Source organism: Drosophila pseudoobscura, chromosome 3, assembly GCF_009870125.1.
Source record: "Drosophila pseudoobscura strain MV-25-SWS-2005 chromosome 3, UCI_Dpse_MV25, whole genome shotgun sequence".
Lineage (NCBI taxonomy): Eukaryota > Metazoa > Arthropoda > Insecta > Diptera > Drosophilidae > Drosophila > Drosophila pseudoobscura.
In genome coordinates this window covers 6,888,353-6,915,385 of record NC_046680.1, presented here as the reverse complement: position 1 = coordinate 6,915,385, position 27,033 = coordinate 6,888,353, and the positions used below count along the sequence as shown (strand labels likewise).

At 43.1% G+C, this 27,033-nt stretch overlaps 3 protein-coding genes across 5 annotated transcripts in view; 2 read left to right on the top strand and 1 right to left on the bottom strand.

The window, feature by feature from the left end:
* The window catches only part of side-V (sidestep V), a 53,295-nt gene extending 26,577 nt beyond the window's left edge, over positions 1-26,718 (bottom strand). The window contains exons 1-2 of the mRNA XM_033377310.1: positions 26,103-26,718; positions 12,423-12,887 (exon numbers count right to left, since the gene is read on the bottom strand). Coding sequence (XP_033233201.1) covers positions 12,423-12,564 — 142 coding nt within the window. The 5' untranslated portion in view covers positions 12,565-12,887; positions 26,103-26,718. The remainder of the gene's footprint in view (positions 1-12,422; positions 12,888-26,102) is intronic.
* LOC26533523 (uncharacterized) overlaps positions 1-27,033 on the top strand; it is an 88,432-nt gene that overhangs the window by 2,456 nt on the left and 58,943 nt on the right. The gene's annotated exons all lie outside the window — the stretch shown is intronic.
* LOC117183489 (uncharacterized) lies at positions 5,938-11,449 on the top strand. The gene is made up of 2 exons (XM_033377309.1): positions 5,938-11,119; positions 11,198-11,449. The coding sequence occupies exons 1-2, from the start codon at positions 6,180-6,182 to the stop codon at positions 11,436-11,438; spliced, it is 5,181 nt and encodes a 1,726-aa protein (XP_033233200.1). The 5' UTR covers positions 5,938-6,179; the 3' UTR covers positions 11,439-11,449.

The window sequence follows — 27,033 nt, the reverse complement described above, 5'->3', positions numbered from 1 at the left end:
TCAACGCTTTAATGCGACTGGGATTGTGTTTCATTGGGAAGGGAGAAGAGAGGATGATATTAACCTTCAAACTATTTTATCACATTTCAAGAATAAATCTTTATTTATTTGCGATTTGAATGGCTTCCCCTCTCTCCCATTCTGTGATCTCCCATGAGAGATCCTTAAACTTTATATTCCTTAGATATATTGTATTACCTATCCCCAAGAATACCATTCTTCTATCATATGTACATATATGTTTATATTTATATTTTTAGCTGAAGAAAGCAATTTCTCTTTTTACCGAATTTCAAGAATTATTTGGCTACTTCTATGAATATCTCTGATAAATTTCTCCTCTATTTGCAGGATATTTTCATGTTCTTCTTAAATATTCCCTCCAGTAATCTTCCATCGCTTTTACTCAGAACCACCCCCGCCAAGGCATTAAAAATTTATTGAAGTATTTCCCACTGTGTGTATCTAATTAGTTTTCCATTTCCCGATTTGGATTTTCATGACATATAATTTTCCTAAATTACCAAAAAAAAACAGAAGAGGGAGGGAGCCGACTATCGATCAAGGGATTATTATTGTTTTTCCACAAAGTTAAAGGAAAGGAAACTAGGGATTTTTCTTGGCCATGTCCATGCTGGAAAAACAATGAAAATGGGTAAAAATACCATAAAATAATAATAATATATGTACAAAATAAACAAGGAAAAAACATCAAAGGAAAGGGCGAGAGAGAGAGAGAGAGAGAGAGAGAGAATGTGGGAAGGCGGAAAATCGCTTATGCAGGAAGCACTTTTCTTTAGAGCTCCTTTGCCAGAGATTTTCCCATGCAGCAGAGCGCGGAAAGTGAAGCTCTTATCCACTAACCCACTCGCACTACTAGGGCTCTCCTCTCCCTCTGTGTTTGCCCCCTCCCCACTCTATTTCCTGCTGTCCTGCTGTGTGTGTGTGGTGGAACCCCCTTCTCCTTGCATTCCGTGCTGTGTGGGAACGTGATTTCAGCATAATTTCGTATATCAGCGCATAAATGGAGCATGCCACAGAGGCGCGCACACACAAACATACCGCACCCCCAACCCTGAACAAAAAAAAGGACGAAAGGACACTTCTCTCAAATCCACAGTCAGGGCCACAGACAACCCGAAGGCCCAGATGGAGACCGAGAGACACACGGCGACTGCACTTTTAGCAGTTTATTGTGGCAGAAGGTCTGAGAGGCAGGCCGCAGAGACTAGTGTGAGTGGCATGCACCACAGAGACTAGTCCCCCCCAAAGGACTGGGTCAAGTACATTACAGAGGGAAAAATCCGCTAAAAAATCTCCACAAAAACAAAATATGAGAGCATCCACTCGGTTCGAGATCGAATGTGGGGTACGCCATGGGCCAGACGGCTTACAACGTCAAAAGTGATGAAAATGAGGCCAAAAGCATATGAGAAAAAGGGCGGAAAGAAAAGTTGGAGATGGCCCAGAGAAGGGAAATAGACAAACTGGAAAAAATTATGAATTTAATAAAGGAATTTCGGCACAAGAGTGGAAAGAAAATCCACTCAAACATCGCTCTCCCTCTCCCTCTCTCTTTTACTAGAACTTTTCACTCTACCCTCGCTCTCAATTGCGGCGGCAGAGGAGAATAAAAACTAAAACGAAATCGAAGCGAAGCGAAATTCATTGATTCATTGAGTGCCAATTTACAAATCGAAAAGGCGGCCGCCACAGCCACACAAAACGGGAAAAATCTCGAGCAAAAATCGGAATCAGCATCCACAGAATGCAGGACGAGTGGACCTCGACCTGGACGTTTTCCATGTGTGCGGGCGGGGGGGCGGGGAGGACAGCATGGAAACTCGAACGGTTTAATATTTTGAGGGGTGTTTTTTTGGGCATTGGTTTTGATTTCATCAACAGATGCTGCCCCCACGGATCAGGGATACGGCTATAGATACGAATGCGGGGTCGGCTCCTGTAACACCAGCATTTCTACATTTTTCCACAAATTATTGTGCAAATATTTGACTTTCAAACAAAACAAAAACACAAAAAAAAGAGTGGAGTGCTGAGTGGATGGGGGAGGGAGGGAAGGGAAACAGACAAAAATCCCCAGAAATACATTTATTGAATTAATGGATTATTTCTGCGTCAAAACATCTGCGACCGAACGACCGGTAGACCTCTTCCCCCTCTTTTCCCACCCCCCCCCCCCCCCCCTCTTAACCCCACGACAACATCTTTTTACGTTTTTTTCTGGTTTTTTCTTTTAGGGATTATAATTTATTCAAAGCCCTTTTTGACCTTTCTTTCTGTATAGTCATCACTTCCACCCCCGCCCCCCTGTTCGTGGAATTGAAAATTGGGAAATTTCGACATTCAATTAGATTTGAAATTAGAAAATTAACACTTTAATCGTGAATGGGTGGAAAATTTGAATGGATTTTGTATTATTTTCAAATTAAACGGAAAATCAAAACGAATCAAATTGAATTGATTCGAGGCGACGGGAAATGTCAAACGGTTTTCATTTAGTTTTCTTCTATGGGAAAACCTCGAAAAGTCTTCATTTTTACATATATGACATTGGTAAAAAAAAGTTTAATTTTTTTGCTGTTTGAAAATCCCATTGAAACGATGGAAAATTGTGGAGTTTCGTAATTATTTTTATAGAATTTTAAGGCTATTTATTTGTATTATTTTAATATTTTGTATGTTTTTTAAACAATTTAATTATTAATTCATTTTTTAATTCTGGAATATACTTATTTTTTCCTGGAATAATTATAATCCATAGATCTAGCAGATCTATTAGCCACCCTCGCTCTCTAGCTGCCGCAACTAGCGCATTGTGTTGGCCAAAAGTCGGGCCAACAAACGGCTTGCATGTTCAAATTACATAGAAATTGAGCCAAAGGCAGAGGCAAGTCAGTTGTGGCAGTGGCAGTGGCAGTGCTGCTGGTGGCAGGAAAAAGGGCCACAAAGCACAAAAACCATTTCACAATTTTCCATGCCAATTGGCCAACAGCGACTGAGGGGCGGTGGGTCATTTGTAGGCTTGTTTTTAGATGGTTATTTTTTTCCTTTTTTGGCTTTGTTCATGCCATAAGCCACACACATGAATGCCAGTTGTGGCCACTCGATGGTATGGCAACCCCTGTGGCACACACACGTGGCACTGCCACTGCCACAATTTGGCCAAAAACGTTGGAACATTAAAATGCACTTGTTAACAAGTAATTTGTTGGTGGAATGGCAGATATTTGCTTATCGCAGCCATGAAATCACGGTCTGCCGTTTATCCGTTGAATATTTGATTAGATATATGTATGTAAGGACCTCGTTAAGGACCCTTTGACCTTTTTTCTTTGAACAGTAGCGGAGAAGAGGAGAGTGAAGGAGGGAATGGTGGAATAGTTTTCGTGTGTGTGGGAGAGCCTCTTGGGAGAACAAGTGCATTCTATCTTTTACAATTGAGATTGTAATCATTCGAAATGGTGTTATAAATAAGTCAAATCTTATGGATTGGCATTCCATTCCCTCCCCAATGGATGTACTTTCGAGGGAGGATTACAAAGAGGATTACCCTTAGAACAGGCAACAGCGGCGGCAACAGCATCTGAAAGCACTTAGCTTCCCCCCACGCCTTGCCCCTGCCCCTCAATGAGAGCCAATGAGAGACCGAACAGTCCTGCCATACTCGATTCTCCCACTGAGAGAATTTAATCTTTATTACAGAGTCAAGTGAGCGTAGAGGGGGGGGGGGGGGGGAGTGGAGCGTAACAGGCAGAAGTACTTGAAAATACTGTTAGATACGGACTCCGGACTCTGGCTCTGCCTTTGGGACGGGGAGGGGGACTGATCCCAGCCCATACCCCTCCCGCCGCAGCAGGCGGACAAAATCAATTTCAATCAAACAAATGCAACGTCGCGTTGCTCTCCGTCGGGGGAGTCACGGCGGAGACCGAAAACCACTCAAGTGAACCAATAAAAACATGAACCAAAATTAGAACAGAAAAACTGTTTTCCCTATATATAGGATAGAGGGGATAGTGGATAGTACTCTGGGTACTCTGTGACTCTGCGAAAACTGAAAATGAATTGAATCTAACAAAATAATTGAGAATAATCGAATTTAAATCACATTTTCGGGCTGCGCGACACCCCTCTGATGACGATGACAATGACAATAATGATGATTGGTTGTTGCGAGAGGAGGGGGGGATGGTGTGACGAGGGGTGACGAGGCGAGAGGGAGTTCCCTCAACTGTGACATCATTACCACATGCTGCAATTTTATGGGCAGATCCGCGAGAGAGAGTCACAAAAAAAACTATAATTTTTATGAGATTTTTAAAGGGGATGTTTTTCACGAACAATGTACTTATTTCTTATTTTGATAATTTATTTATTTATTAAAAAAAAACATATGTACATATATGTATATTTATTAGTGATATTTTAACACATTTTAGGGTCTTCGATTAACTAGTTTTAGTCACTCTTGTACCGTTTCCAGTGCTCCAACCATTTTTCAAGGTTTTCTATCAGCAGCAGTGCCGCATTGACCTTTTCCCTTTGCTATTTTCCTGTTTTCAATTACATCCCGAGTCAAAAAATGAAAACAACATTTCTGTCTGTTTTTCTGTTTTCTATTTTCCATTTCCCTTTGCAATTAACCCTGGAATCACTGAGTGAATGAATGAGGGAGAACGAATGTGTTTGAGTTTTCGGATGCCAGATGTTGATGTTTGGCCCTGGAGAGGTTACGCCTTCCATTAGGTAAACCCTAATGGTAAAAAAAAAAAAACTAAACATAATCATAGCTTGAGGTTCGATTCGGGTTTTTGGGGACAAACGAAACAACAAAACCCTTGCTGATGTGTTCTCTAATTTCCCCTTTTGAACTTCCATGAAATGTCATTATAAAACCCCTTGTGTGGTATATTTGATCCTTTTGTTTGGAATGAAAATTCATTTCATTAAATTCTTTAATTGGAATTCCGAGTCTCGAGAATCGAGAATCACTGAAGCCCAACGATTGCCTGACACCCCCCACCCCCACCATACCCATGCCCCTTGCATGCCAAAGTGTTAATATCTAAATTATTGTTGTTTTTGTTGCTGTTGCTGTGGCTTTTGCTGTTGTTTTTGTTGCAACAACCCTGCATTAAATTAAAAATATTTTCGACCGCTCATTTTTGTGCGGTTACGGTTAATGCTGCTGTTTATATTTCAATTGAGGTTTTCACGCAATTTGAAAATTAGTTTTGTTCTTCTTTTAGGTTTTTTTTTAATACCCAGTAATTTTCGAGCAAAGGGGTTTGTCATTTATAGCCATATTTAAAATAAATATACGGGTTTTAAATAGATTTAAAAATGAATAACATGAAAAAAAATATAAAATACTTAAAAATCGAATAAATTAAAAGTTGTAGGAAATAAATAACGAAAAAATAATGTTCGGGCGAAGCCCGAGTGTAAATTTTATACCATTGTTTTATTGCCTATCAATTCACTTTCTTTTCTATTTTGGTCATTATACTAAACTAACGTAACGTAAGCGTAGCTTTATCTATGCTCGCTCAGCAACATGCTCTCATTTAATCATCTATTCTTATCTATGCTCGCTCTTGTTATCTTTTCTTTCCTATGCCGTCGCTAAGCCGTCAGCAGCTGCGCCTGCTCTAGCAGTTACCGCTTGATATAGTTGGAGAACAGACCCTTTTTGTCCCCAATCTATTACTTTGGCTCGAGATCGGCTCGCTTGCCTCATCCAAGTGTGTCACTCTAATACTATTGTAAAAGGCTCTGGCATCTTCGGCCACCCTCAACACACAAAAATACCTATAATAAAATTTATAACGTTTTCGGAAATTAATAATTTGTGAAATTATTGAACAATCATAGTCAGCGAAAAAGCTCGTTGTCTCAACATTTGGTGACCCCGACGTGATAGTCAGTAACAATTTGGAAATAAACAATTATAAACAGTGAAAATTATCCGCTAAACATAACTGTTCGAACGCGAAGCGGTTAGTTCCCATTTCGTCGCGCGCTTGCTTACAAGCACTAATACAGCTACGTGCATTAGCGGCTTCGGGTTCGCTGCACTTGCGCTTGCATACCAAAAAAAATCAAACGGTTGGTTCTTCGATTCTTCTTTGTGCTTTGCTCGCTGCTGCCTGTCGAAAATGGATGAGTCTAATGACGTGCCGGAAAACAGGGTGTCTTTTTACAAACTAAAGGCACTCTCAATATACAAAAAAGCCGTTTCACTTCGAGAGACGATATTGAATGATGAAAACAACCCAATCAGTGAAGATGCGCTAAGTGTTCATTTAAAATTCTTGGAAAAAATGTCCGACTCATTTAATGTTACTCATTCTAATTTAGAAGAGCTTGATGTAAGCGAAATTGGCAGCGACTTAAGCAACAACTTTGACGATTTGGCGATGGAAATCGAAGTTCGTATTCGCTCAGCACTCCGCAGGACTACCCAGAACATGCCGCATCACTCAACGATACGACCCGAGCTCAACGTTACTGCCTCCGGAAATGTACGGTCACGATATCATATTCCTGACATTAAACTTCCCACTTTCCGTGGAGGTTATACTGAGTGGGCAGACTTTTACTCGATGTTTAGCACAGTAATAGATCAGGAGCCCTTTCTATCAAAGATTGAGAAGTTCCAGCACCTGCGCTCATGTTTGGATGGACCTGCCCTGGAGGCTGTTCGCTCTTTGGAAGTATCGGAGAGCAATTATGATATTGCATTGGACATTTTAAACAATCGTTTCAATAATAAACGTTTAATCTTTCAGGCACACGTCGCTGAGATTCTGAGGCATGAGAAGGTTGAAGATGGGTCAACTACAAAGCTACGTACTTTATCGGACAAGCTTCATTCTCACATGAGAGCGCTTAGATCGATGGGTACCATGGAGGAAATAGCTGGATGCATCATCGTTAACTCCACATACAAGTATCTCGACTCTGATACCAGGACCAAATGGGAGGAGCTGTCGCCCCCTAACGTCATACCAACATGGGACCATTTTTCGGCTTTTTTGGAGAGGAGATGTCAAGCCATGGAGACCATGGATCAAGCTATGTCGATTCAAATCCATAGCAGTCAGGTTGGAAAACATAAACGAATCACTCATTCAAAACACAGTCTTGTTGCTACAAATACAATCGTATTGGAATGCGTGTTCTGTGATAATAAAGGGCATAACATTTACAGCTGCACTCGCTTTGGAAACCTTTCGCCATCTTTGCGTCTTAGAGAGGCAAGGAAGCTTAGAGTTTGCTTCAACTGTTTGAAGAAGGGACATCGGAATACCTCCTGCAGTTCAGGCTCTTGTCGCACATGCGGTGAAAAGCATCATACCCTTTTACATATCAACAATCCGCTGCCTACGTCAGTTAACACGGAACCTGCAAACGCTACTACGTCTCCTATTCAGACAGACTTATGCCCAGGCCCCAATCTTTCAAGTTCTCTTGTTGCCGCTTCATCACCATGCTCGCCTCCTGCTCAGAATCTTAGCTCAGACGTAGTGCTTCTAGCCACGACAGTCATTATGATAAAGAGTCGAGTTGGTGATCTTCTTCCTTGCCGGGCTCTTCTGGATTCAGGCTCTCAGATTAATTTAATAACCTCTCGCTTTGCTCAGAGGCTTCAGCTGAAACGAGCCAAAGGGTCGGTATCAGTATCGGGTATCGGCGCTGATTCTGCATTTCACACGGAAGGTTCAGTTAATTTGGTCATTCAATCCAGGACTTCCGATTACTTCACGAGTCTCACAGCTCTCGTTGCTCCACGTATTACAGGAAACCAGCCTGCTTCTTCATTTGATGTATCCAAATGGGAAATGCCATCCAATATCAGCCTTGCTGACCCACACTTTAACAAATCTCAGCGCATCGATGTACTTATTGGAGCCAGCTTATTTTACGACATTTTATGCGTTGGACAGATCAAATTGGAGAGGGGACTTCCTATAATACAAAAAACCCGTCTCGGCTGGGTTGTCACAGGTGGAGGTCAGTACTCCCGCAGCTCAGTGCTCCTAGCTGCCTCTAGTTCGACGGAATTGAGTCAAACGCCTACCGTTGGTTTGGATGAGCTAGTGCGAAGGTTCTGGGAAGTGGAAAACTGCCACGGTCCCGCTACAGAAGCAACAAAGGAGGAAATTGCTTGCGAGGAACATTTCAAAAAACATTGCGGTCGGCTTCCAAGTGGCGAATATTGCGTTCAATTGCCTTTAAAGCTGAGTGACAGTCTTCTTGGAGAGTCTTATCAACAAGCCTATCGCAGATTTCTCAATCTAGAGCGCAAGTTGGTTCGCAAACCGCTTCTCAAGGCCCAATACGCCGCATTTATAAAGGAATACGTCGATTTGAATCACATGTCCCCTGTCAAAAGTGACGCACTTAAACAATGCAAATTTTTTCTTCCTCATCACTGCGTCTTAAGAGAAGACAAAACCACCACAAAACTCCGAGTAGTTTTCGACGGATCCGCTTGTACATCTACAGGATATTCCCTCAACGATATATTGATGTCAGGCCCAACAATTCAGCCAAAGTTAGTTACGACTCTTCTTCGATTTCGTACCTTTCGTATAGCATTGACTGGTGACATTTGTAAAATGTATAGATGCGTCCGTGTCTCGCCCCAAGATAGTTTTCTGCAGTGCATACTGTGGCGTGACTCACCCCTCGAGGAGCTAAGGACATTCAAGCTGGATACCGTGACCTATGGAACGAAACCAGCAGCATTTCTGGCCGTCCGTTCTATGCACCAACTAGCGGCAGACGAGAGTTCGTCATATCCAATTGGCTCTGAAGTTGTGCTGCGGGACTTTTACGTGGATGATTTGCTAACGGGGGGAGATACTACAAATGAGGTGCTGGAAATAATTCGCCAGGTGTCAGGACTATTAGCCAAAGGAAATTTCAAGATCAGAAAATGGTGTTCCAACGATACATATGTACTCGATCAAACACCCCATGAAGATAGGGAAACATTTGTTAAATTTACTGATGGCAGCGATGTAACCAAGACGCTAGGTTTAGCATGGAATCCCACTTCGGATGAGCTATTATTTTCATTCTGTCCCAATCAAGTCCCTTCGAAACCAACTAAGCGAGTTGTATTGTCAACTATTGCACGATTTTATGATCCACTCGGACTTATAGGGCCAGTTATTACTAAAGCAAAAATATTTCTACAGCAGCTGTGGAAAGAAAAGCTTCATTGGGATGAAAGTCTGCCAGTCTCCTTACGCACAACTTGGATCAACTTTATTCAGCAGTTTGACTCTATGCAACAAATTTCTTTCCCGCGCCTATCTTTCCTTCGAAGCAGCAACCTTGAAATGCATGGATTTTGTGATGCCAGCATGAGTGCTTATGGAGCTTGCATCTACGCTGTTTCGCAAGGCGACAATGGAGTCAAGGCAAATCTTCTATCTTCCAAATCTCGTGTAGCGCCACTGAAGACTATCACAATACCCAAGTTGGAATTATGTGGTGCAGCGCTACTCGCTCAGCTTATGCATGAAGTGTCTTTGATGAACTTCAAGTGCTCTTATTATTGCTGGTGTGACTCCACAGTCGTTTTGGCTTGGATCAAGAATCAACCATCCAACTTCAATGTATTTGTCGCTAATAGACTTTCTGTTATTCAGGAACTCACATCTGGAATGTCTTGGCTGCACGTGCCAACTGATCTAAACCCTGCCGATATGCTTTCTCGAGGATCATTACCAGCTGAGCTCATCAATTCTCATCTTTGGAAGTATGGACCTACATACTTGACAGCCAGTAAGGATCAATGGCCAAGTACACCTGCTCTTCCAGAGCCGGTTTTGGAGGCACGAAAAACCATACTAATTACAAACTGCGCGTCAAGATATTTGGTGGAAGAATCAAAGTTTGTAAATTCCTTCCCCAAAATGCAACGAATTTTTGCGTATGTATGCAAATTCATTCATCGACGAAAGTCTGGAATAACTGTGGAGGACTTGCGTTTGGGAACCGAACTGCTTATTCGTCTTACTCAACAATCTCGTCTATCCACTGAAATAAGAGCCCTGGAAACGCGAAAGGACATCAAGGCTTCAAGCTCGATCGCCTCTCTTTCGCCATTTTTAGATGATTGCGGTTTGCTTCGAGTTGGAGGGCGTCTTAAAAACTCTACCTTGGACTTTGAAGCACGGCATCCCATAATATTGCCCAAGAATCATTCCATCACTTCTGCTCTGATACGGCACTTACACGAAAAGCACCTTCACGCTGGACCCCAGTCGCTATTAGCCATCATTCGTCAAACGTACTGGCCAATCGGTGGCCGAAAGACCGTAGCACACGTAATCCAAAAGTGTGTCAGATGCTTTAGAGTGAAGCCTCGAACTCTCGAGCAAATAATGGCAGATCTTCCGGTGGACAGAGTCAGCGAATCTCGTGCATTTTTAGTTACCGGCGTGGACTATTGCGGTCCGTTCCTGTATAAATCAGAAGTTCGAAACCGGCCCCCACTAAAGTGCTACATGAGCATTTTTATATGCTTCTCCACCAAGGCGGTTCACATCGAGCTTGTGAAGGATCTTACAACATCTGCGTTCCTCTCTGCTCTTCGCCGTTTCATTTGCACCCGTGGAAGACCGATTCGTATTTGGTCAGATAATGCCACAAATTTTGTTGGAGCGCGGAACGAACTGGCGGAACTTAAGTCGCTATTCCTAAGCGACAGTCATCAAGAAGCTGTGCATCAAGCTTTTCTCAACGATTGCATCGATTGGCGTTTCATTCCTCCTAGATCGCCACATTTTGGAGGATTGTGGGAGGCGTCAGTCAAGCTTGCTAAGCATCATCTTCGACGTGCCCTCGGATCCTCGCTTCTTGGATTTGATGAGCTGCGCACTCTCGCGTGCAATATCTGTGCAATCATTAATTCAAGGCCATTGTTTCCTCTTTCAGAGAACCCTGCAGATCTCGATGTACTCACGCCCAGCCATTTTCTAGTTGGCGCCCCTATCACAACCTTCTTGGAGCCTGACTTGGTTCATTTAAACGTCGATCGCTTGGACCGTTGGCAGAAGGTCACACAGCTTCAGCAAATCTTTTGGTCTCGCTGGCGCCAATCGTATTTAACCAGTCTTCAAGAAAGAACGAAGTGGCGCACCCGGAATCCTGAGCTTCACGTCAATGATGTCGTTCTTGTTAAGGACGAGAACTTCCCTCCTCTGAAGTGGCCTCTAGCGAGAATCCTCGAGCTCATCCCAGGAGCTGATGGCGTATCTCGAGTCGCCTTGATCAGGATGGCTACAGGTGTTAGCCGAAGAGCACTTGCAAAACTATGTCTATTGCCTCTACGAGATGAGGTGAAAAGCATGGATCCTTCCACGGGGGGAGTATGTTCGGGCGAAGCCCGAGTGTAAATTTTATACCATTGTTTTATTGCCTATCAATTCACTTTCTTTTCTATTTTGGTCATTATACTAAACTAACGTAACGTAAGCGTAGCTTTATCTATGCTCGCTCAGCAACATGCTCTCATTTAATCATCTATTCTTATCTATGCTCGCTCTTGTTATCTTTTCTTTCCTATGCCGTCGCTAAGCCGTCAGCAGCTGCGCCTGCTCTAGCAGTTACCGCTTGATATAGTTGGAGAACAGACCCTTTTTGTCCCCAATCTATTACTTTGGCTCGAGATCGGCTCGCTTGCCTCATCCAAGTGTGTCACTCTAATACTATTGTAAAAGGCTCTGGCATCTTCGGCCACCCTCAACACACAAAAATACCTATAATAAAATTTATAACGTTTTCGGAAATTAATAATTTGTGAAATTATTGAACAATCATAGTCAGCGAAAAAGCTCGTTGTCTCAACAAATAAAATATAATAAAAAATAAATATAAGACTAAATAAAGACCAAAGACTAAAAATAAAGAATAGAATAAATCAAGGTAATAAATTTAAACGAAAAATTAAAATATTTAATTAAAATAAATATTTATTTTAAACATGAAATATTAAATATTATTAAATCAAATTTTTTCATATTTTATTATTATTTATTTATTTTATTTATTTTTTTTTATTTTTTATTTCTGGGTTTATTCTATATTCGGAATAAAGGCGATAAGTTCCGGGAATCAAACTTTGTAGATCCATAAATAATTATAGTATGATCTTTATCTTTATCTATCGATTACACACTCGGAAGCTGAAAGATACGTTCTTTGGGTGATTTTCTAACTGTCTTTTAGAGATGGAAGCCCCTTTACAGGGTATCCCATTGTGGTTTCATTTCTATTCTCTCTTTTTCCACTTGAGCTGCTACCGCGAGAGCAACTGTACATTTGGGAGAACTTTTGGGAGGCTAACAAAAATAGAAAGAGGAGAAAGAGGCAGCACTTACCTTCATCGGCGGTTGCCGGATGCTGTTCGGCCTCGACCGCATCCTGGAAGAGCATCAGAGCGGCAGTGGCCACAGCCAGGAAGAGGGCCAGCGGCATTTGCCGTGGGCCCGTAAGAACAGAGGAAAAACTATCCCTATCCATTTTCCAGGTGTATTTTTCCAGTTTCCAAACTTTGCTGTTGTACTCCTTTTTTTATTACCTTTTAACTGTTTTCTTTTATCTGTACTTTCGCTTTTCTTGCTTTTCGTTTGGTTTTTCAATCAGTTTTTCTGTTTTTCTGGGGGGAGGGTTTTTCCAGTGTTTTTCCAGTTTTTCTCATAAGTTGTTTCCCAATGGAGGATCCGCTGTCCGCTGTTTCTCGTTCGTGTTGTTATTTTCGCTTGTTTTACTCATCTTTTCTCCACGGATTTGCTCGGCTTTTCAATACGGATTCGATTTTTTCCACCATTCGCTGACATACGCCACTGAAAGCAAAATGGGGGAAACAAGAACAACATTTTCACGAATTAGTTTTCATTTATGCAACCAAAGAGGAACAGAACATGCCACATGATGTAGCAAACATATTCGAATTGCAAATTGAATCAGGGACGAGAGGACGTGAGGGGACTCGCCTCTTCGCCCTCTCCAACGATCCATATATATTTTGGTGGTGTAAAGTGCATCATGTGGAGCAGATTCGGGGAAAGGCTTGGGGGAAATCTGCATCTCCATCTACATACACATACACACGGACACATACACGGACACATTCGGGAACGTGTTCAATCAAGTTTCCTTAATTACAAAGTGGAATTTTCATGCCAGAATCGCCAGAAATTCAAATTCGAAATGCAATTGAGAGGCGGGAACAGTGGGAGGAAGGGGGGGTAGATGGAGATGGATGGGGGAATGTGTGTGGATTCGATGTTTTGTTGAAGTTGTGTGAAGTAATTCCAATTCTAATTGAAAATGGAAGAAAATCGAATCCCATATAAATACATAATAAATAAATAAATAAGTACATACAAAAATAAATAAAAAATTAATAAATAATAAATAAATAAATACATCAAAAGTAAATAAATAATCAAAGATAAAAAAAAATACAAATATCCATAAATAAATACATCAAAAATAAATAAAAAAAACTAAAATAAATTAAGCGTTAAAATATAAAATTTAAACGTTAGATTGCAATAAAAAAATTAATCAATCACGATTAAACAAATGTTTTATATTGAAAATCCACTTGCAAACATATTTAAATTATAGCACTAAAATTTTTTTGTGATTAGCGCTTTAAATATAAGGCAAATAAATCAAATCAGATACAAAAATATCTAAAACTAAAAAAGAAACACCAAAATATTTCTCTAACAAAGCAAATAAAATCAATTGAATACATTTCGGTTGGAATTACTCCTTGGAGTGTAATTGTTCCGCAGTTAGGACCCCCTTCCTTTCAGCCCTTTTGGCGACTGAGAAGAAAAGCACACACGTGTGTATTTGAATCAGAAAATATCCTTCGATACGCAGGAATCGTTTGGAATCTTATTCCTTGCCATATCCCCTCCCCACTGTCCTGAAAAATAATACCCAATAAGTTTAATGATGTATACACTCCACCTCACCGCCCCGTTTTAATGGGGAATGCAATATTTAAATGCATATTTAAGGTACCGCAGGGATCAGCCTTGGCCCCTGGGCCATATCACGGATAGTTTACAGTAGAGCCTCGACCAAAGGCAGGGCAGGGTTTCAAGGGGCACCAGCGACTCGATGACGGTGTAAATAATAAGTGAATAAATATTTCATATATTTAACAAGAATTTGGGTAAGAAGAGGGAGAGAGGAAGGGAAACAAATAAAGTGCGAGAATTTGTTGTTTGCAGGAATGGAATGGAAAGGAATATGGAGTACATTTGTTGTCAACCTTTCAACATTTCAGCCAAAACAAATTGACCTCAATTTATTATTAGCCCAAAGTGGGTGGGGGCCGGGGGAGGTGGGGATTTGGGGAGCAGGGAAAGTAAAAGTCAGAGGACACACCATAGGGATCTAGGCTCTCCCTCTCTCACTCTCTCTCTCTCCCTCTCTCTGTCTCGCTTTGAGGTATGAAATATCCAACTTAATTCCAAGGTAAATGCAAAGATTTAAGTAATATCACTCTTCCTGCACGTCCTGCCCCCAACCCCCTCCCTGGAAAACTTCTCTGCCCCCCATTCACCCTCCGACAAGCACTTTCCCTCTCGTTTTTCTCTCATGTGTTACTTTTATGTGCTCTACTTTATTTTTCCCTCCATTCTACCGGTTTTCTTGAACGCATTTTGTTTTTGGCCAAAAGCGGTGGAGTGGAGGGGTTCCTACAGGCTATTCTTCTAATATAAACACACAGAGTGGCAGAGGGGGCAGAGGGGGGTGCACATTGACACTTTTACGGGCATGCCCTCCCCTCCGCCCCTCGTTGAGCCCCTAGAAGGCGTGTTAAAGGTGAGAGAGGCGGCCACAAATTTCTTTATATTTCCATAGGAGCAGCAGAAGCAGTGCCTGGAGTGGCAGGGGGGGCAGCAGGCAGTGGCATAAAGTGGATACAATGCATGAGCTGCCATTCATAATATTACGCGAGACGTGGCAGATCCCTCCACCAGCCACTCCCCTCAGAGGAAGAGCGGAGTGAAGAGGCCACTGAAGAAGGAGCCACAAGAATTGGTAAATAAGGGAAAGCAAGGGAAAGCATGGAAAAGCAAGGAAAAGCAGACATTCTAGCCACTGCGTAACAGAGGAGCAAACTACACGTGTAGGCAAAGCAATCAACAAGCAGGATACGAGTCGAATGAGTAACATAAATAATAAAAGCCAAGAGTAGGAGCAGCAGGACGAGGAGGGGCAGGAGGAGAGGCAGAACACGAGCGGAGCAGCACAGGCACAACGAGTAGTCGTAGAAGGAGGCTCAGACATTTGTATGAATGATGTCTGAGAGACCAGGACGAGGACGAGGACGAGGACGAGGACGAGCACGACGCATGAATGGCAAATGGCGAAACGGGTGAGTGACGAGTGGCAACTCCTGCCACCTGCCACCTGCCACCACCCATCCTCGTCCGTCCTTCATGCCGCATGTTGCCACCTGAGTGGCAGGAGGCGGACAGCGCAGGTTGCCTGCTTATTTATGCTGTGCCTATTGCTGCCACTCGAGACTCGAGATTCGAGATTCGAGCCATGGGAGCCGGCCCTGCGACCCCAAAACATAACAGGACTCCAATTTAGAGGCGAGGAATGGAATGGAAACGAAGTGGAATGGAACAAAATGAGTATAATAATGGAAAAGAACCTAATTGAAGGCACATAACGATAGGGAAAATAGTGAAAGCGAACACTGAGACAAAAAGGGAATGGAATGGTATATGGTATTGGGAATATACAGTTATTTGAATGAAAGGGAAATTACAAGATTGCAACACGGTCTTTATAAATAGGTTAAATGGAATAGAAAATAATGGAATGGAACATTGTGCAATTAAGCTAATGGAAGGAAACATAAAAGCAAATATAAAATAATATTTATGTATTATGTAAAACGAAATTAATGCAAACGAAACGGAATGGAATTGGGATAGAAAATTCAGAAGGCGCTGCCCGATGAATGGGAGGCGGCTGGCAGGTGAGCAGAGAGAGCGAGAGAGAGGGAAACAATAATGGAAACCTGTTGTTTGGGGAAATCTAATTTCCACACCCACACACGCACGCACACACACACACACAGGAGGCGAAGGAGAGACCCATAACTTATGGGAGGAGAGAGGAGCAACGTGGAGCACCCGGAATTCTCGAGTTCAGATGGTTATTTAATTTTTGGGGAAACGAAGTAATGGCCGGACGGACTGTGGAGCGCACTGCAGGTGTGAACGAATAACGAGTAATTGTTGCCAGGTGGAGAGGGGAGGAGGGGGGGAAAGCATTCCCCCACAGATAAGATATTTCTTACGGGGGTACTGGGGCTGTGTGTGTGTGTGGCTTATCTGGAACGAAAGGAAGAGGTGTGAAAGTGTGCCCCAGATAATCTCCGGCAGAGTTATGAATCATTTCGTACTGCTTTCCCTGCTTTAATCCGGCAACGTGGCAAGCTCTTTAAGGAGCAGAGCAATACAGGGATACAGATTTATGGGGGGGAAAAGGTTCCACAAAAGTCTGCTCTCCGAGTTTTTCGCTACTTTTCAATTGATTTTCCTCCTAAGAGTTTTCCTTCGAATATTCCAAGGGGGGCCTCCCCCTGCTCCGTCTGTCTGCAAAAGCGTGGAATAAACGGGAAAATTCTTAGCCAATTTGCATAAGTGATTTGCTGTCTCTTGTCTTTTCTTTTGTATCTGTATCTGTATCTGTATCTGTATCTGTATCTGTGACGTCGCCTCCTACACCGCACCACAGCACACTCTCTGATCTCTTCATTTTGCTTCCTGAGAGAGAGAGAGGTGTGTCCTGTCTGTCTTGTGTCTATCTGGGGCACACAGGTGAGGCACGTGTGCAGTGAGTAGGTGGTAGATGTGTATGTGCGACTGCCAACAACGTGACGCTTATAAATTTATGAAGAAAAACTCCAAAAAGAAGCAGAACTCCACGTGAAGTGCCATTGAGGGGGGGGAGGGACCTGCCACATTGACAGAAGTGAATCGAGGCAGAGATTGAGTGGCAGAGAGGGGATGGGGTGGGGGGGGGGAATGACAGACACTGCAGTAAGTGAAATTAATTAAAAAGGACGAATAGCGTTAGTCAAGGATTGTTGGCTGCTGCAAGGACCTCCAGCAGCAGCAGATGGATAGATGGATGGACTCCCGGAACACCCACCCACACAATGAATGGACAAAAAGATGTCAACACTTTGTTGAAGATGATGACATCGTCGTAGCGTTGCCTCCCTCCGTCCCGCCCTCCCTCCCTCCCTCCGTCCGTCCGTCTGTCGCAGTCATCCATTGTTGCAGCCATTGTTTCATGTTGCTCTTCTCATTGTCAGCCATGGTCCTTGTCCACCATGCCTCAGCCCCAGCCCCAACCCCAGCCACAGCCACTGCCCCTGCTCTTGCTTCCCCTTGCCGCCCAACGCTGCTTATAAAGTGGCAAGAAGCTCCTTGCAGCCTGCCCGGAACGTGAGACGGCATTGTTAATAATAGAATGTTACTTCTATTTCTGTACCCCGCCACCCACCAGACACCCCCTCTCTCTTGGCTTTCTCTGCAGCAAAGGAATCTCATTTCTCGCTTCTTTATTTTCCTTCCACTTCAGAATTTCCCTTTGAAACAGAGCAGCTCTTCCCACCATCTTTTCGCTGGAAAACTTAACATTTCCCTCAAGAAGTGGCAATGGGGGCGTCGCTCATTTAAATAATGGAATTTAATATTTGATTTCCTCCACAAATTTTCCTTAAAGGTAAAGTGAAATACAATCCTTTTTTTCTTTTTTTTTCCTCTTAAATTTGATGTAAACTGCAGCAGGTTTTCTTTTGTTTTCCCTGGTAATTGGAAATTGGCTGCATTGTTCTCTGACTTTCACCTGCTGGGAAAACTCTTCAATTACAAAATTCTGTCAAATGGAAAACTGGCATATTTCTGGGGGCGGTGGTTGGGGGTGGGGCATGCACACAATTTTCCCAAAATATTTGGACACTCTTTAGGGCATATTTTCATGAATATACATATTTGTATTTCACTTAATAAATATCAAAAGCAAACAAAATCAAGTCAATTTTCCGACCGCCAGGAAAACAAAACCGGTTTTCCCTCTCACATTTGCTCCGAAAATTTTTCATTTTCATTTACGATTTTTGTTTTGTTTTAATTAAAAGTCAAAAACAAAAAAAAAGAAGGGGCATGCCTGGATATGGCTGTAAACGGATTCCCCTGTGTGTGGCATGGAAAATGGAAAAGGCAGTGTGATCCCAAAGCTCGTAAAATTTCAATGTCAACAATTTTGCCCCCCCCCCCCCCCCCTTGCGTGTGGATACGCCGCTATATGTATCTGCATCTGCGCCTCTATGCAATAGATACATATACATAAATGGGATCCTGTATCTATGACAAAAAATTGTTTATTTAATGGAGCCCCCGCCACCACCACAAACCTGGATTTTGTTTACTTTTTCCCATTCTTCTTCTTTTTTTAATGTTGTAAAAAAAACACACAAGGAAAAAGGTGTAAAAAGGTTTAATGGCAGAGGAATGAAGAATAGCGGGTACCGTGTAAAAAATAAAAATATCCCATAAATCATCATAGTTTTTCCTGATTTTTGAATGTTGAATATTATTAAAAATAAACATAAATAAATACACATTAAAAAAAATTCCATAAATTATTTAATTATTTATTTCTTTCTAATGATAATTTCTGCCGCGTTTCAACCTATATATATTTTATATAAATATATATATATATATATATATATATATATATATATATATTTTTTTAAATAATCGGGCATATAATTTGAAAGGAAAACCCATTATTTTTTACTACTCTTACTGGGTTTTCGATGATACAAAAAACACTAAAAGAAGCTCAGATAAAGATGGATTTTAAAAAAGGGAGAAATCAAATGGGTATCCAACGACTAAACAGCTTCGAAACAGCCACTCTTCCATGAATCTCTGATCTCTGAAGATCACAGACATCCCTTTGCCGCGCATTCGCTTTTTTTCCAGGGTAAAATCAGTACAGAAGCCGATAAACTCGTGGGATATTTGTCGAGCGGAGCAAAGCAGAGCAGTGCCGCGTAACGAGTCAAAAGGCGCATCAGGAACACGAACACAGACACACAGACACACAAGGAGAGAGAGAGAGAGAGAGAGAGAGCGAGAGAGAGAGAGAGAGAGAGAGAGGGAAAATACAGCCACAGCCACAGAGGAAGTCCCAGTCCCAGTCGGCCCTTTGCCACACATATCCTTGGCACATTTCATAGGGATAACAAATGCCGGGAAAATTATTTTCAAATGTGCCGCCAGAGAGAATGGAGGGAGGTGGTGGTGGTGGAGGGGGAGGGGTAGGGGGAGAAACTGGGTGCATGGCTTTCCCTTTCAGGCATTGGGAGCATAGCGCCACAGCAGAACACGCAAGGGTTAAGGCATGTTTCATTGGCCCAAAGTGAGGGAAGGGAGGGGGGAGAATGGAAGGAGGCGGGTGTGAAGTTTACTTTGATGCGGCGCGTTTTCTTTTGGTTAAAAGAGAGCAGGGACAGAGAGGGGGGGGGGGGGGGGGGGGGTGGCAAGAACGATAGGAAGCGTCTCTCTGTAGTCCCTTTTCTCTACATTTCTCTTTCTCCCTCTCTCTCTCTGTGTGTGTGTGTGTGTGCGTTAATTGGCGGTCTATGCGTTTATGCAGTTGTATCTGTGTATTTGCACAGCTGATAGTTGATGGCAGGATGGTCTCCTGCCGGTCCCATACCCCTCCCCTTCCCCGCGGCAGACACCTGTCCCGTTAATTGGCTTTGCCGCAAATTTAATTGGATTTCTTCGCACTTTATCTTTGAATATTTTTTCTTGCTTTTTATTAGCCTTTTTAATTACCATAAAAGTCAAACTTCAAACTTCAAATTGAAGCTGCAATCGCATGCACAAAATAATGATTTTCCCATCTTATCTTAAGGAAAACTTTTACAAAAAGTTGTTGCGCATCTTTTAGCGTGTAACTTTTCCATTCATTGCAAAGCTCTCTCATTTGAGACAACTACCAATAAATAGGTGCCGCTTGAAAATAAATACCACTAATATTATTAAATTAATATATTTATTCATATTTCAAAAATGAAATATAATGAAAATATTTCATCGAAATAAGAAATCGAGTCAATTTATATATGAAACGAGAATTTTATACATTAGATATATTTATTTTATATATGCAAAATATTTATTATTAATGTGAAATATTTGTCTTTTAAATGTGATATATATTTAAATCTGAAATTTATTTATTTTAATAGCGAAATACATATTTAATTTTCTTGCATTTATTTTTTGTTTTTTAATTAATTATTATTATTTATTTTAAAAATTTAATTGTTTAAATTATTAATTATTTTAAATATTTAAAGTATTATTTATTGAAATTGATTTAAATCAAATATTTTTATATTTTTGTCAAAATGTAAATGAAAACATTTTCGTTTTACAATTTTCCACTGTGGGAGCAAAACTATTGTTCTACATTTTTTAATTTTGTATGCATTTATATTTCGTTTAATTTATGAAATTAATCAGAAGCCCTAAAAAAAAAAAGCATTTTTCCACCGAACAAATATTTCCAGCCCATTGAACTGTAAGTTTTTTTCCTTTTAGCCAACATTAATTTCAAAATGCAAATACCAAAAAATTATAATTTTCATATATTATATGTGAGAAATCCGTTTTTGCTTCATTCCGCCCCCCGCCCTATGAGAACACTGATAGTTTCAGTGAATCAGAGGCTATATTTAGTATATAGCCAGATATTCCTGTGATATCTGTCCCTCCGACTCGCTCGCTCTCTGGGTGCTGGTGCTGTCCGGCGACAAATGTAAATTTCACTCCACTAAATCTAGAGTTAGTTAAGCTTACTAAGCTTGGCACGCGATCTTAATTGGGGAGAGTCTCTCCTCCTCTATAGAGGGCGAAAAAGCATTGCGTAAGCCCTGAAGAGGGAGAGGGGGGAGGGTGGAGGAGACAGCGCAGACATAGACCACTTTTGGAGCAAAGGGCTAGCCAGCGAGCCAGCCGGGCACTTTATGGCCATAATGGAAAGTGCCATTGAGTGTCGCTGCAGCTCCCTCCCTTCCAGCCACCCCTCCCCGAAGGACCACCTGCTGACGGCCACACCCACCTTCCCGCCCCCTTAATGGGGATTAACTTTAACCAAAACAACATTTTTTTTTCCTTTTATTTTTTACTTTTGAGTTTTTGTGTGCGTTTGCGGCTCCTAAGCGAGGCCACGCATACATACGTGCATACGGGCGGGGGAGGGGGTATGCAAGGGGAGAGGAGAGCACAACAGAGAGCAGGCTCTGGGACACGCACAGGGCAAAAACACTTTTTCATCGTTAGAGGAGGTGCTGCTGCTGCTGCCGCCTCACAAAGAAGACAAAAACGCAGGCAAAAACCGCCTCTCGCATCATTCTCCCCCCTTTTGCTCCCCCCTTCTGCTGTTCCACCTTTCTACTGCTCCCCTTTCTACTGCTCCCCAACTGTTGACCAGCAGCCCTACGGACAGGCCACAACTAATACAAAATGGGCCACGGGAAGGCCTAAACAAGACGACAGGATGGGGGGTCAGGAGATGCCATTTTTTAACCACAGATCCATAGATCATATCCTGGTTCAACAGTTCCTAATCCACTGCAATTGCATCTACTTAACGTGGCCCCCTGCTACCCGTCTTCCTGCCACATGTTGCAACAGACATTAAGCCACACACCCATTGGACGTCCAATAATTGTCTCTTCCACTGAATAATGCATAAATAATGCAGAAACAAAGACGCCAGGGGTGGAATGGGGGGTACATTAAGGGGAGGGGAAGGGCGGCTGGGCCTGCCAAAGGGGTAAAAGTGGATTTGTCGACCAACAAAGTGAGAAAACCGCAACGGAGCGGCATAAAAAATGCATAAAACGAGGACAGAATAAAGTCATAAAGTAAAAGATTGTCGACAGCCCAGGGGGGGCAGGGGAGGGGCATGGCTACAGGGAGAGCGTCCTGTGTGTGTGTGAGTGCGAGTTGTTGTTAGGTCTTGGCTGGGGCCTTGTTTGAGGTCTCAATAGGTCATAATTCACGCCTAGTCGCCGTCGCCGTTGCCGTCGCCGCTCCCCTCTGCAGGGAGCCACAAAAGGGGTGCGTGGGTGTTCTAGCGGCGCCACAGAGGGGGGGGACGGGGAGGGGGAACGTGGCACTCAACTTAGTTGTTTATGCAAAAGCCCCAGGAAAAGAACTGCAGAGGATTACGAAAGGAAAGGCGGAGTTTTGTAGAGGAAAAACTGGGAAGAGATTGAAGATGGACACATTTGAAGGCTTCCCAAAGAAGAAATGTGACCAGAATTCACGGATTCCGGGATCATAGATCATATGTCTTTAACTATGTCCCTTTCTCTCTATTTTCGAGCTTAGATATTTTTTGTTTGATCAGATTTCCATTCCATAAAAAAAGGAAATTTAATCCGGCTTCAGCAGCACCCTTTGGCCCCGCACGCGTTCTATATTTTAGTCCCCAACAAAATGCCAATTAAGATGCATCCTAAAAATCTACCGTCTAGTGTACAGGGTCCATCCACGTGTCCGACATTTGGCTGCAATAAAAAGCCAACAAAAACCAGAAATCGTGTCGCGATAAAATCTAAAGTTAGAAAAACCCCAAAAACTACCGAAATTGAAACCGAAAAACCAACAAACAAAAATCTGATGAAACGCAAACGCATTAAAGTCGGCGTCGGGTGAGGGCTATAATGCAATTATTTCGATATATGTATATATTTTGCTCCTACGAAATCGCAGCAGAAACGAGTCGAAGCCAATTTCGAGTGGGGAAAAATTGCGTGCCAAAAGGGAAGAAAATTTATTTGTGGGGGGCGGAAAACAGGACGAAAACGAAAAACGGAATTAAACACGAAACGAGGAGCTCCTCGTTGAAGGTTTCAGGTTTCAGGGCCGTGCTCCATAAAAAAGTCGGAATTATGCTCCATAATAAAAAGTTATGACTGTAAAATTTTTTTAATTGCACATTGGGGAGTTTTTTGGTTTTTGTTTTTGTTTATTTAATTTGAAATTTTCCACTGCCCCCCTCCCCACTTTACTGAATCGTTGCCACACATTTCTCAATATTCCAGACACAAATCCGAGAATGACAAAGTTTTTGCCTCAATTGCGGTTGAGAAATCCAAAAGTTAAATACTTAGAAACAAAAAACAGCTGCAAATAAATTTCTTTTGCAAAAGTAATGTCTGCCTTTGCTGAGACGAGGGGGGAGGAGGTGGGGGGATCCGCTTGTGTAAGCGGAGATTCGCTGGGAAATTCGATCGACTGTCTAGAAGGAATGTTTGTGTTTATAGGCCAGGGGCCAGGCTTCGATTGGAAATATTTGTGGGCTCAGTTTTGTGTTGGATTAAAGATGAGGGTAGATTCATTGATGATCAATGTCTGATGGAAGTTCCAGGGGAAGACCTACTGGGTCTCTATTTTTCATATATTTTCAAAGCCCATGTCCCAATGGAAATTCCCTCTCCTTCTCCGCCTTCTCCTTCTGACATCTGTCATACATCTGCATTCGTTAGAGGCAAAGAGGCGAGGGGGCAGGGGAACTCCTGCTGGGGTCGCAGGCTAATTTGCTTCTCTTTTGCTTTTAATCTTTTCGAGTAAATTTACAAATTAATTAAAACAACAAAGAGACAAAAAAACAAACCGAAACGCGTTAAACGGCAAGTAAAAGGAACAGAGAGAGAGAGAGAGAGAGAAAGAGAGAGGGAGAGAAAGAGGACGAGGATGAGCAACAGTCGCGGGGCCAAAAGTCACAAATATTTAAAAAAGCAGAAAGCAAAAAAAGGAAAGAAAAACGAGAGAGAGAGAGAGAGAGAGAGACACATACACAAAGGCAGACGCACACACACACACACTAACAGAGAGACAGTGGGAAAAAAACACACAAAATTAAGGCACTAAAAACAGAAGCTAACAAAAGCAAAAACTCCGCAAAAACAACAAATGTCAAGGCAAAAAAAAACAACAAAAAAACACAGTAGTTGAAAAGGCAACAACAAAGGGGATTTGGAATGGTAGAGTGTGGGAGGTGTTTTTTTTTCGGTGGGGAAATGCGACTCCCCTCTCTCCTGGTCCTTTTGGAGTAAATGAAGGGACGGGCACCGCAACAACAACAACAACAGTGAAAATAAGGAAGGACCGAATGCTGCTGCAACTTTTGATACCCTTGCAGCAGAGAGCCCCAGTCCACCCCAGCCTTCAACAGAGCCACGAAGAAGCACTTTGAAAGTGAGCATTTTTAAGGTATTTTCTATCGATTCTGATGCGATCGCATCACAGGGTAGGAGAGGGCGACCCGGACGAACCCGTCGGCAAATGTAAAAAAGTCAAAAGTGGCAAAAAGTTGACGATGGCTCCCAGAGCAGGAGCAGGAGCAGCAGCAGGGGGGGAAGGAGGAGAGGTTGGAGCTGGCCTTTTGTGGCTGTTGTTGTTGTCGCGGGAGGGGTGGCAAAGGAAATAATAATAATAATAAAAGTGGAAGCTCAAGGCAGCAAGGGGGGGGAAGGGGGGACGGTGGGACGGTGGGACGGGGGTTGGGTTCTAGGCGGAGAGAGTAAATTATAAATTAACGCTGCAGGCGGCAGGCGCGAGGTCAATGTGGTGGCTTCTCCCCACCTCCTGCCCGGCTGCTTCAGTCACCCCCCCCCCTGCCCCAACCCCCTCTCTGTTCTTTGACACACGCATCAGACCAGTTCTCTGTCTCCTTTTTGCGTGCAAACCAAAATAAAATAAAATAAAACGAGAGAGAGAGAGAGAGAACACAAACACAATCCACATAAAAGGGAAGCACGGGCACGCGGCGTCCCCCTCCCACCGACCGCTGACCGCAACGACATAACGAGAGAGCAAGCAGGACCCGCCATGGAGTGGGAGAGGGGGAGAGTGAGAGTCACCCCGTCACCCTGGTAGCGGGAGTGGGAGTGAGTGGGAGAACGTGGACAAGTGGTTCAATTGGCGTCGCTCGCTGGCGATAGTTCTGGCAGGAGGGGGATAGAGAGAGCTACAGCGTCGGTAGCGGAGTTCAAGTGCAGTCGGGGTGGGGGGAGGGGGGAGAACTGAAGGGAAGACGACATGATAATTGAAAATAAGTTCGAGATTTGGGAAGAGCTTAAGGGCTGGAACAAGAGCAGAAAACCACTTTCTAGTGGATAAAGTTAGCCAGGAGTAGAGGGAGAGAGAGAGGAGTGGGGTGGGGAGAGGAACGATTCCATTTAGAGAGGGCGATACAGAATGGGTTTATGTTTAAGATTTCCTTTCTTAAGTTCTACAATGGGTTTTGGGGTTTTCGTTCAAATTTATAAAAAAAAATCCCCTTTAAAGTAAGAGTTTATTATGGAATGGAATTTTATTCCATGTGAAGCTTGAAGGAAATCTCTTCGGGGAATATCTGAAAGGTAAGTACTAGAGCTATGGATATTCCTGATACTCCCCCTTGGTGGAGTTTTCGTTTCCTTTTATTTGTAATTTTTTTCGTAATGATTTTCCATGTTTCGCCCACAAACCAAAGGTCGGCTCGGTTCAGGGGTTGCACTTTGGTGGAGGGGTGTCCACAGGAGGAGGCAGCAGCAGCAGGAAACTGGCCAACATATCATCCGTTGAACCAAACGCATGACAAATATGCGAGAAACATGAACACGAGGCCGGGGGCGGACCCACTGGACACGACAGGCGGGAGCCCGGCCTCCTGGAGGTGTGAGGGGGTGGACTGGGGCTTGGGGTTAATCAGGAGAGGGACTCTCCCTGGACACGCGTGCACAATTAAAAATTTCATTGACTCGCAACATGGACATGAGCGGACATCCGCTCCGGGCCGAGAGGCAGGGATCCTTGGGGCAGGGTCTGGGCTCTGGGTTTCATACATAAATTAATGCTTAGTTTTGTGGCGCCGCTCCTGTCGGGATTTGTATGGGGTGGGGAGGGGTGTATGCAAATTACTTTGTTATTTAATCCTTTTGTGTAATCCGCTGGGCATCCTGTTTGATCCTGGGCACTGTGGCATGTCCGAAGGGGGGGGACTGTAGCGACTCAATTCAATTGCGGCTCTCTTTTTTTTGTTTTTTTTTTAAACACTGACACTCGGTCACACGCGGCGGCCTGTGGCAGCCATAGCCATACCGCCACTTGGAACAGCAAGGAGCAGGGACACAACACGGCACTGCCTCAAAGAGCTGGCTTTTTGTTTTTCCTCACGAAGAACAAACGGAGCGACGCGACGCACTCGGAGGCGCAACACGATGGCACCGACGACGACGACGTGGAGGAGGTGGACAACGAAGCTGCCGCTTAACCATCAATCAGAAACTGGGCCTTAAATGGAGCTTAAATGGAGCTCTGGGGTCAATCTATGGTTTTCTCATTCACATGCAAATCTATGCCACACTTTTCTTGCAACGAAACACCGACGATGCACGTAACGAACGACGACGGCGATGACGACTTTGACGCTTTTTTCGGGAACGACGGAACGGAACTCTCGCGCGCTTCGCACCGCTTCAAAGTACCGCAAACGTTTGAATCGACTGAACTCATGAATCGTGTGCCGAGGCACGAATCAATGCAACGTTTTTGTGGATTGTGGATGCCATTGCGGTGTGGAACGAATGACCAGCGAACAGAGAGCGAGAGAGAGAGCGAGAGAGCGAGAGAAAGATCGCGTGCGCATGCGCATTTGTGCTGTTAACGATTCGGAGTCGCTGTTAAAATTCAAAATTATTTTTCGATGGTCTAGAAATGTACGAGAATTTGGGATATATATTCTGCAATTTCCCTTTTTAAATGGATTTCGATTGAATCGGTGGGGGTCTTTTGGGGCACACATTCCAAATGGGTTCCACAAGCCAAAGTCGCTCTCTCGCTTATTATTTGT

Coding starts and splice junctions, on each gene's coding strand:
- LOC117183489 (XM_033377309.1), top strand. CDS start 6,180: ATGGATGAGTCTAATGACGTGCCGGAAAACAGGGTGTCTTTTTACAAA. Junction 11,120..11,197: donor GTCACACAGCTTCAGCAAAT/CTTTTGGTCTCG, acceptor GAATCCTGAGCT/TCACGTCAATGATGTCGTTC.